General features: G+C 33.3%; 1 protein-coding gene and 1 pseudogene across 2 annotated transcripts in view; one reads left to right on the top strand and one right to left on the bottom strand.

The window, feature by feature from the left end:
• LOC110037502 overlaps positions 1 to 293 on the top strand; it is a 1,729-nt pseudogene extending 1,436 nt beyond the window's left edge.
• The window catches only part of LOC110037498 (brefeldin A-inhibited guanine nucleotide-exchange protein 5), a 61,384-nt gene that overhangs the window by 46,283 nt on the left and 2,992 nt on the right, over positions 1 to 12,109 (bottom strand). For both annotated transcript variants that reach the window (XM_020742154.1, XM_020742155.1), the window contains exons 2-5: positions 7,130 to 7,196; positions 5,744 to 5,987; positions 3,590 to 3,711; positions 3,449 to 3,507 (exon numbers count right to left, since the gene is read on the bottom strand). In XM_020742154.1, coding sequence (XP_020597813.1) covers positions 3,449 to 3,507; positions 3,590 to 3,711; positions 5,744 to 5,987; positions 7,130 to 7,196 — 492 coding nt within the window. The remainder of the gene's footprint in view (positions 1 to 3,448; positions 3,508 to 3,589; positions 3,712 to 5,743; positions 5,988 to 7,129; positions 7,197 to 12,109) is intronic.

The following is a 12,109-nucleotide window of genomic DNA, read 5'->3' as shown; positions in this document are numbered from 1 at the left end:
TGTTCGTGTTCGGCTCGTTAGGCTTAACGAACGAGCCGAACACGAGCTTCTTAATGAGCCGAACACGAGTTGTTCAAGAACAACGAGCCAAATTAACAGCCCTAGCCCCAAGCAGCATGAAGATTAAGATGGTTGCGCCACCCGAGAGGAAATATAGTATTTGGATTGGAGGCTCCATCCTTGCTTCTCTCAGCACCTTCCAACAGATGTGGATTTCGAAGGCCGAGTATGACGAATCTGGTCCTGCTTCTAGGTTGGCTTGGCAGGCATGTTTTGTTCTTCGCAGAGATTGAATGCAATTGGATTTGTTTGGTACCTTCGATGGGCGGACAACCACCATCACGATTGCTGGAGATATCTTTGAGGCTGGCGCCTCAATTGTCGTGTCACCTTCTGCCTTCAACTGCTTCCATCAAGTCTTCCTCCGACAACTTCTTGCGAGTCTTCAACTCCTTCCTAGATCGTCCTCGTCGTCGTAGAAAGAATTAATAGCATCTAGATCGTGTAATTGGATCCTATTTGTGGGTTATGATCGGTAGCATTTGGAGCAGGACACGGATCATATTTGTATGCTATGATCGAAAGCATCTGAATCGTGTAACTGGATCCTATTTATGATCTATGATCAGTAGCATTTGGATCGTTAACTGGAAGCGAACATTCTTGTGGCTATGATTCAAATTTCTGACGACAATAAATGATTTCTTGCTTTTCTTTGCTCAAATCATGTTATGGTTCAGGAGGTGTCTCTGAGGCTTCGGCATTCTCGATTTCGGGACTTTCGGATTCGGCACTTATGGGTTGAGAATTATTGGAACCGACAAAATTTCTTGTCGGCAAATTGACAGCATCAATTTGAGGGGGGATGGTGAACTTAATCCAGCAATTATCAATGGAAAAACATGTTCACCCGAAGAACTTAGAAGGAATCACTCGAAAAGCTTACATTGGTATCTCAGCAGCAGGAGTTCCTAATCTGGTCATAAGAAGGGTAACAGCAATTTTTCCATCATGTCGGCTCTCGCCTCCGTTCTCAGTGTCTTCAACTCCATCTCCGCCTACCAATGCAGCTAATGCCTTGCAGGCCAGATTGCGATCAAAGACTCCTCCAGTCAGCATACCGCAGGTGATGATGTGGAGGAACCATATGCATCGCACTCCTACCTTTTCAGATCCGTCTAGAAGCTTGTTGCCACCGCTATCGCCAAGAGTGGAGTTTTCAGTCTACCTATAGACACTGTAGTAACTAAAGTCAAAGACAACAACAGTACAGGATGAAGATTTCAAGTTCTACTTCACAAGATATTCCTCGCACATCAGTTGATGTTTTTAAGACAACAACAGTACAGGATGAAGATTTCAAGTTCTACTTCACAAGATATTCCTCGCACATCAGTTGATGTTTTCAAATTTAAGTTGAATGTGGTTTTCAACTATGTTTTAAGTTGAGGGCGAGTGTTGAAATATCTAATTTAAATTACAGGATTTTTCGTCTTTCCTGTTAAGACTTATAATAGGAAATAATTTATTCCTATAATAAGTTATTAGAATAAATTATTTCCTTAGATTAATGAGATATTTACTTTCCTATTTTATATTTATCTCATTTACTAATTTATGTTATTTCCTAGTATCTCCTAAGAATTAATATGAATTAATTATTGGAGATATCAGGTGATATATCTTTCCTTTCATATCATTTTTTTTTATTATTTTTTCCTATTATAGTATTCTTTTAAGAGTTATTTATACCCCCGTTCATATCAATGAAATGAATATCAAGCATTCCACAGTATTTCACATTATTTCTGAATTTTAACAACAACATGCTCAAACTCTCAATAATTAAATGATTGATAAGACTCCATAACTATAAATCACGCTAGTTATTATGCAATGATTAGGGTTATATGTAAATGATAAGCGCATTTGATGATTTTCTTGCAATTTAATTATGACAACTAACATGGATTTTGTTTCTCCTTTCATGTTAAAGTGATTAAGAAAAATAATAAATCAATTTTGTTTCACTTAATAAATACATACAAATAAATATAAGAAAGAATACTAAAAGCTAATGAAGGAATGGAATTCATAAATGGTAAAAAGCAGAGCTTCAAGTAATAATTATTTAAATTTCCTAGATATTGAAATAACTTTAGTAGATCTATTATTATTTTAGGTTAGAATAAATCTTGCAATTTTGTAGCTCTTTTGAAGTTGACAACTGTTATTGAAAGAAATTTTAATGAACAATAACTTTGATACTATTTAATGTTAGTAGATATATTAAAGTACTTTATCCAACTTTTGTTCATACTTTAGTATTCCAAACTCTTAAGTCAGGTCGTGAGAAAAATATAGTGAACTTGATCTATGTTCTGCTATGCCTGTGAGGGATGTATTTACCAGATATGGGTTAGGTTGACAGATAACCAGTGCTCCAAAGATAAATGTATAAAACATGTATTTAAGTACAAATCAAGCACTATGAGTATTATATGTTTAAACTCTTAATAGTTTGAACAAATGTAATGTTTATGGTCATATGCAAATGATAAGCACACTTGATGATTTTCTTATAATTTAATTATGACAAACAACATGCATGCCATTTCTTTTTTTTTTCAAGTTACTATGATTTAAAATTGTAAAGCACTAGCTAAGCTTGCTTCACTAACAACTGTTATTTTATAAAATAATGTAAGAAAAAAAAATCCAAGATCTGAATGAGTGAGAAGAGAGTCCGTACACCGCAAATGTGAGACTTCAAGTAATAGGTATTTACATCTTCTAGATGTTGAACTGACTTTAATAGATCTATTGTTATTTTTTAAATAAAATGAATACTGTGATTCTGTATATTACAATGTTGAAAATTTTAAAAAATTGTTTTGATATTTTTTAATGTTAGAAGTGTATTTAGGAACTCCATCTGACCGTCAATTCCAGCTTAGCATTCCAGCCTCGAAGCCATATATGACATTTAACCTTTTTAATCTTACTACATGCGTCCCTTCCTACCTCATAAAGATTATATTCCTTGTTTTGAATTGCACTTGATCTATTTATATTTCATTATTTCAAAACCATCTCTCTTTGTATTAAGCAATTATAACCACACAAGATATCAATAATGAGAACTTAATGCTGAACAATGTATCACTCCACAAAATCCATAGCTAACAATATACATTTTTGGCAGCTTCAATATGCTCTTTAGCATAAACGCTTTCTCATTAATGTCTCAATATTAACTATATCTACATATGGATTTGCACTAACAGATGCTAATAGAAATTAATGAGTAGATTCTGCCGGTGTTCATGCAGGAGTAATAAACATGAATGAAGTCTTCCCTTAAAAATATTGAAAAAGAATAAAATAGGACGGATACATGAATAAGAGCCAATTTAAGAAAATTAAAGGGACAAAAATAGAAACAAACCTCTGAACCTTGTTGATGCCACAGCAGTAAGAAGCACTTTCAGTACTTGCAGTATGGTACTGTGAATTCCACGTCTCCCCAATAAGTCATAAATCAGAATCAACAATCAAATGAATAATCATAGCAGAGATGCATACAAACCTATCTGGTGACGAATTATCAACACAACCACAGACCATGTTAAGAATATTGGTAAATAGTGGATCGCTTTTACCACCTTCCAGACCAGGATCACCTTCCAGATGATCATAGGCAATGAGTTTCTGATATTGCAAAATTAGAATGAGAAATGACACCGACAAAGCTTGAAGGCAAATGAAAACTGATTCATACTGGTAAGACCAACGAAAATACCCAAACAAAAGATATTTGAAAACAAAAATGGAACGCATAGGGATTTAAAAAAGATCTCCAGCCAGCATTGAGCATAAATAGATGATACCTACTAAACCTGGGATTTATATGAAAAGAAGAAAAAAAATATTTTGATTCAAGCCAAGTCTTCAAATATTATAATTTCTGATTGCTTCAGTATTTAGATCAAATAGGAAATAATGACCCTAACTTTGCATAAATTATTCCTCATTTGATACCAAATATCGGCAGTTCTAATTACAGTAACAAAAAACACACTAGAAGAGCGGGAGGGAAAACTACAATTAATAGTTTCATTTGAAGAACTGTCCAGGCGTTGATTCCTGCCACAGTTTCCTGCCAACCACACCACATGACTGCTTGCATCCCCTCAGATCATCCAGTAGTTACCCAGGGTCACTGGAGTCCAACATTTTTTGTATAATTATACCAGGACAACCACCCTAAAGTACCCTTTCATTGTCCACAGCAATAGAGAACACTTTTGCTAGAACTTTGTTGATGTGGTGCCTATGGAACTAAGAAGTTCAATGGACCACTTTATATGTATGATTCCTTGTCATTTCATTGGATTTATTTTATTTTATTTTATTTTTTATACAAATCTATCTATACAAATCTATCAATCACTTGGTCCTAGCCTGGGAAAGTTGCACTAAAAGTAAGTTTCTGTATCCAACCAATGTCCTGCCTGCTATCAAGGTCTGCCTAACGTACAGCTCCACCAATACAGAGAGTTTGATTGACTAAACGATCAAGGAAAAAAGGACGCTTTGTTGTACCTAGCCAGAAAAATAGCTAAAACTTCCCTTTCCACATTCCAACTCACTATAGCCACTGCAATAAAAAAACTGATTTACAGCATATCTCAAAACTCTTATCAACTGAGCATTAATTCTACAATTGAATTTTGGTAAACATATTTGTCTTTGATATCAAAAAATTGATTGCATTTGCTTCATCAGTTATTAACAATGTTCTAAAAATACTAAGTACAATGTGATGCATAAAAATTCGTTTTTTTACACAAAATGCAAAGTAAAACATCATTTTTATTTACAAGAGTGTTCATGACTAGTATATCATATATAAATTTATGAGAAATTAATAGTCATTTAATTAACTTCACATCAAATAATAATTTTCAACAAAATAAGGATAAATTACATGATAATAATTTTGAACCAACTAAAAGAAAAATAAATCAATATGCTATACAAACAGATAACCATAAAAAAATAATAACATGCAGTTCAATATGAAGAAAATGCCTGGAATTTTTTCTTCAAAATGTTATCCTGTTGTAAAAAGGAATAATATTTTTGCTTCTATATTGTAAGACATCATCAAATGCAATGGTATTCTCATCTATATTTCATAATATATCAATTTCTTCCATACACTTGTGGCATCAAACATAACATAATAAATGCAATAACTTGTTTGAACAAAGTTTCCCAGCAATAAAATGTAAGCTTCAAAGCCAAAAGGTACAGTTCAACAGGTGAGGTAAAGAATATTGGGTAAATCAAGAAAGATGAACATAATAACTAGTTTGGAACAGTCCACATTCAGCACGGTTGGGTTTAATTCAGCAATAGTTAGTAAAATGAGATTTTCCTGTTTTTTTATTTGTTCTGCTGGTGATGCATGGTTGCAGTTCAATTTTGTTCAAAAATGAAACCAATAGGCAGAAGAAAATCAAACGGAACAACCTCATACTAAACCTGGCAAGTTGAAAAATAATAATCAGTACAATCATAGAAAAACAACCAACATGATCTTAAAAGGTCCGGTCATAACAAAAAAAATTTATAATATTGATTTCAACGGTTTAACAAGTAAACTAAAAATAATTTTGGCTAAAAACTAAAAGAATATGAGCTGAACTTGCACTGCCATTTAAGAAGAGCATCTTACATGCAAGCAATCTAATGCAGGCTCCATCAGCTTTATGTTCTTAGTTTCAAATGCAAGTCTGAGCGGTTGCAACACCACTTCTACTTGATTTCCTTCTAAGATGTGTCCAGCACTTGATAAAGATGTTGTAATAGGTTTCGTATCATCAACAGAATTGACATAAGTAGCGGCTTCATCTCCAGCATCGAAATTTGATTGTAGGCTAACGGCAGAGTTTCCTTCTTTAGCTTCACCATTATTAGCTCTGCCAACCATGAAGAAAGTCCATGATTAAAAAAAAATCCCACTTAACACACTGCAAAGAAAGTGTTCTTAAAACTGAAGAGAATTGCATGCTGCCAATGTTAATTGAAGTTGAAGCAGAGTCTCTGTGCAAGGCTTTAGCTATGTAAAATGGAAACATCTTTGAAGTATATTTCTTAAAAATGTTAATAACATTAAAAAATCACTCCCGTTAGAGTGTCTCAAAAACAAAATTAATTATGAAGTAAAAGTTCAAACCAAGATAAGTCAAACACATAAAAGTTCCCTATCAGATGATCTGTGTCCGGTAAATAACTATGCAAACTTCCAACGCAACTGCAACTTTTTCACAGATTGAATTGCTATTATTCAGGTACAAATATAAACATACTTTTTTTTAGTTCAAGAGCTTCAATATGTATACATATATATAAAAGAAAATTGAGAATTTTTTTCTTCATTAAGGGTCTGTTTGGGGCAGCTTGTGCGTTTAACGATAAGCATCTTATCTTGAAATACTGGCCGCGGGTTGACCGCAGGGGTCTAGTCGCAACCGCGTTTAGTGTAGAAAATTCAAATACGGCAGATAGCGTTTTAAAAAACGTGCAAACCAAATGATTAAGCGGCGTTTTCAACAACACCACCGCACTTAAAAGCTGCCCCAAACGGGCCCTAAGACTTGGATTGGTGGATTTGTTCTTAAAATTGGTTGGTGAAGAAGTCAATCCAGTCTTTTTAAGGATTTGTTAATCTCCATTTATAAATCTATCAGATTACTATTCCACTGCATAAATATTGCTCCTCCTTTTCTCAGTCACTAACCTTTTTATCATATGAATCCTTGGTTCTATGAATTAATCTTATTACATTTCATGGTTAATAAAATTAAGCTCTTAACTTATCATATTATGCAGCAATTACGTGAATTAACTTTAAGCAGTTCACATTGCGTTTGCTGCTTTTGATCAATAAAGCCCTTGATTATGGCAATTATCTCGGGTTTTGACAATATTGCTTAACAGCAATGTGCAACAGCAAATATTAACTTTAATAGCATGAACTAGCGGTTAACAGATTGAAAATACTACATATCTACAGCAAATGAAACAAAGTAAATTACTTAGTGAAAGCACAAGAAGCAACCTCTCGTTTGCTGTTGAAGATTCTGCATGACTCCTTTCTAAAGAAGGCTTCTCATTTTTCAAATTTTCTGCAAGTGAACAGAAGGAATTATCCTCATTACTAATGAATTCTCACAAGAGCTTATACTCATGAATAGAGCAAATTAAACATCAACCTAGATAACTTGGCATACAAGGAATTTCTAGAAAAGTAGAGAAACAAAATCAGTAACTCATGCTTTACATTATAAATAACATTTCAAATGTATAAGGTCCCAATTTAAGTGAAATAAGGAAAACACTGCTCATTGTAGATGAACAGAGCATCTAAAGATATATTAAATCATGCAAATGAATATGAATCTAAAGTGTACATCATCGCAAAACCACATGAAGATAAAAAAAAACCTTTGAATTTATTGCAATTGGCTTTAGAACCTTTAGCATGTACGCAATGCACTCAAAGTTTCAAATGTTTAAATCGCATCACTTAAAACATTTAGCATACCCAAGTTGACCTAATCTACCAATTTAATTGCAAACCGCTCAATTATACAATTAATTTATACTCGACCAATAAAATGAGTGATCAAAGTACTAAACAAGTTCCCAAAGGAAAAAGAAAAAGAGCAAAAAATTAGAAAAAGAAGCATAATCAAAGGAGAAAAGCCTTAAAATTTACAATCTTAGTTGGCTTCCATGGAGCTACAGTTGATCGAATGATTCATGATCATATCATCCATAAATATATTATTAAATTTCAAAGCACTCTCTACAAGGAATCAAAAAATGTCAATGCAACTATGAATCTTCGCATCACCTATAGAAAGGTATTCTAATGCGTAAGTGAGTTTGCATGCTCATGTCTATGGAATCCAAGGTGTCCCCGTCAAATCTAAACCTTTTCTAGCCAAAATATAGTTAAGAAAGGCAAAAAGAAAATGTAAACGGTGGAATGAAAACAAAACAAATGAAAGAAAGTATATATCGCCTTATGCAACATTGCATACTCTAGCAAACTAAAAAATTAAAGCAAAGCCTTCCTTTCAAAGTCAAGAAAATAAAAATTCAATAATGTTTAGGGATGGGCAACGGAATGGTCTTTATAAGGTTGAATGAATCACGAATAGCTAGGAAATAGAAAGAAGCTAGTATGAGCGACTAGAAATTGACTAAAAACTATTTTATGTTGAACAATAAAGCGTCCGGAGTCCATGAGAGCAAAGATTTCATTTGATGGTGCATCTTGGGTTCATGTAGTAAAAAACTCTTGAGGTTTTAATTGTTTGCCTATTTGTTTATGCAGTCACCATAACTCAAGAAAATTCTGATTTGCACCATCAAATGAAATAGTCCTCTATAACTAATTCCTAAAGGTAATGCAATATTTATTTCTCTGTTACGCTTCAAACTAGACTGCTTCCACCTTCTCTTTGCTTTCAATCATTGTAAGCGCTAAGACAAAAGTACATTACACCTCAAAGGAAAGGCATAAGCGGCGAATTAACTCAAAGGTTCACATCAAACCAAAACTTGGACAACTCGCAAGTCGAAGCAAATAATTTCGAATGCAACAATGTTGTATATCAAGGCTAAACAACCTAAACAACAAACACTCACAAACATAGCAAGAATGCATGGTTGGAGCATGTCAAGCAAATGGACTGCAATCATAGGCCAAGCATAAGAAGCATGAAAACCTGCATGAGAAGTGAGCACAAGGGACAAAAATAAAATGGCAAGTGAAAAGGATGAGGGTAGTTAATGCATGCTAACGCAAGTACAGTCGATGCACAAGAGCAGGAGGAGAGCATCATAGTTAATGCATGCTAACGCAAGTACAGTCGATGCAGAGCAGGAGGAGAGCATCCAGTTTGCCAGAGTATGGCCAAGCATGGAGTGTGGAGAGAGTTGAAGGTGAATGCAAAGCAAATAGGATTAGGGTTAAGTTGATCTTTGAATTGTTACTTTAACCATGAGGACAGGATTAGTGTCTACCTTTGTAAGAGTTGATATATGATATGCTATAATTTGTTATTTACCACCTTGCTTAATCTATTTTTAGGTGATTATGACTTTGTTTTCTTAACCAGTTCATCCACAAGTAAGCTATTGATAGCTTATTCTAATCCATACGTGGAATACAAACCTTTTCTAAGTACAAAAAATGACTTTCATGCCTTAACTTATCCTATTACTAGTACTACAACTTAATAATGAATGGCAGAGAAATGTTCCATTAAGTGGGTAGCATCTTTTTAAATGATGATTTATTTAATCAAGTGGACGGAATTTTCATATTATAGCAATGAGAGTTCATATTATAGAGCAATACAAGATATGATCCAAAAATCTAAAGTCAGTTGGATCCTTTCATACAAGAAGCATGAGCTATAAAATAAATATAGATCTTAAAGTACATGTGTTTCTTTAAGATTATTGAATAGCTTCTCTCTTTATTCTAAAACTAAAATGAGATCATGTTCAATAACAGCTAACAATAGCAAAGAAAGATGAAGCTTTTCCTTTGAATAAGAAAAAACTTGAAAAAAATCAAATAATTTTGATTATGTGTTCAATATTTAGTCCAAATAATAAACAACTCAAATGTAACCAACAGTCAAATCAACATCTAATCAATCCCACAATTCTAACCAATTTCATTTTGCATTGACATAAAAAAGGAAATAAAATATAATTACTAGAATCACATAAATAGTTTAAAAAGATATTTTGGAGCTCACCTCAAGGCATGCTAGAAACAAAATTTTCCCAAGGCACCAAGTGGAGACATTTAGCCTCTAGGGCACATGCCATTTAAAACAAGGCAGCACCCTGAGCACATGTGGTGGGCCTTGTATGCCTGTAAATTAGGGGATTGACGCATGCTGTAATTTGAATCAACTTAAATTGAATAATTATAAAAGCTTAAGTAGTTATCTACTTGAATTATTTTTCTTATAATCAAATATGCCGATATTTCAAAATCATTTTAAATTCCATTGCGATTAAAAATTAACCCAACACAAATTGATCTTAATTTTCTACTGGTCCCTAATTAGCCAAATTCCTAATTGCTTCCACACAATAATCTGCTTCATACAAACTTACTTGAGCATTGTTTCTCCACACTAACTTGCAATCAAACTCTGACAAACTAGATTGATACTACTTCTTCCACAATAACTTGCTTACTGGATTAATACCTCAAATTTGCTCCCTCACCTACCCATTGGGATTACTTTATCTCTATTAACTCACCAATGTGCATCTCTTATATTGTTTACAAGCACACTCGCCAAAGCCTCTATGTTGTCTCTTTAATTATAGAAGTTGGTGGTTTTTTGACTCTTCACCAATACCCCTAAATAGATCTACAAAGCCTATTCTAAGGGTTAAATCCATAGTCTATTTTTCAATTTTCAAATATTTATATTTCATATGTCATTAGTCTATAGGCTTTTGAGATATTAGATGGATTTTACTTGTTTTTCACATTTGGATGTTTGTATAATATGCTTATGTTTAGCCCTCTTAACTACAACCCTTAGCTATCAAATCTGTGACCAATGTTTTATATTTGCATTATTAAATATTAAAGCTACAAAATGAATGCAATGATTATGGACCTTGAATTTTAGAATTCATTTTTTTTTCCTTAAAACTTAACTTTTGATAACACTGCCGTTGTCGGTCCCAAGCCCGGATGAGAAAAGTGGAGGGTTGCGTTAGGTAGTCGACAGCCAACGTAAAACTTGTCGAAAAAATCATGGCATGAATCCTTTTGATCATTGTGTAAGTGCTAGGGCGTCCCCTGGAAGCGACGCGCTGTATAGCCTGAATACAGTGAAAAGTGTGCAAGGGCCGCTACACCGGCGCCCGGGTGTAGTGTTAAATAAGCAAGGGTTCCCACATTACGGGCGAATGCGGGTAAAGAAGTTAGTCCATGAAACTAATGAAACTAATATTAGGATAGGATCTTGGAATATAGGCACTCTCAATGGTAAATTAATGGAATTAGTTGATATTATGATTCATAGGAAAATTAATATCTTATGTATTCAAGAAACTAAGTGGGTTGGAGAAAAGGCTAAGGAGATTGATAATTTAGGTTTTAAACTTTGGTATTCTGGTAAGAGTCGCACTAGAAATGGTGTAGGTGTAATTATAGATAAGAGTTTGAAAGATAATGTTGTAAAAATTAATAGAGTTGGTGATAGAATTATAGCCCTTAAGATTATCATTGATACTAAGATTTTTAATATTATAAGTGTTTATGCTCCTCAAGTAGGTTTAGATACAGAGTCTAAAGATAAATTTTGGAATGACTTAGAAGACTTAATACAAATGATACCTCTTGAAGAAAGAATTTTTATTGGAGGAGATTTAAATGGACATGTCGGTAGAGTGGTAGAAGATTTCAGAAATATTCATGGTGGCTACGGTTTTGGAGTAACTAATGAAGAAGGTAAAGTTATTTTAGATTTTGCTTTAGCGTTTGATTTTGTTATTACTAATACTTTATTCAAGAAAAGGGATGAACATCTTATTACTTATAAGAGTGGATCTAATAAAACACAAATTGATTATTTTCTTATGAGAAGAAGAGATCGTCATGATTGTAAAGATTGTAAAGTCATTCCAAGTGAAAATTTAAATACCCAACATCGTTTATTAGTTTTAGATTTTAAGATTAAGAGTTGTAAAATAAAAAATACTAGGACTCATCATTGCAGAATTAGATGGAGAAACTTAAAAGATAAAAATAAAATTAATTTTATGAGTAAAATTCAAGATTTCAAAATTTGGGATATTCATGAAGAAGCAAATGTGATGTGGGATAAAGTAACAAACGCTATTAAACATGTAGCAAAAGATGTTCTTGGAGAATCAAAGGGAAAAATATTTACAAATAAAAATAGTTGGTGGTGGAATAATAATGTGCAAGAAAAGAAAAAATATAAGAAGTTATGTTATAAAAATTGGTTAAAATGTAAAAGCT

This window comes from Phalaenopsis equestris, unplaced genomic scaffold (genome assembly GCF_001263595.1).
Source record: "Phalaenopsis equestris unplaced genomic scaffold, ASM126359v1 Scaffold220379, whole genome shotgun sequence".
NCBI classification, from domain to species: Eukaryota; Viridiplantae; Streptophyta; class Magnoliopsida; order Asparagales; family Orchidaceae; genus Phalaenopsis; species Phalaenopsis equestris.
The sequence above is the reverse complement of the archived record's forward strand: the minus strand, read 5'-3'. Positions and strand labels throughout refer to the sequence as shown.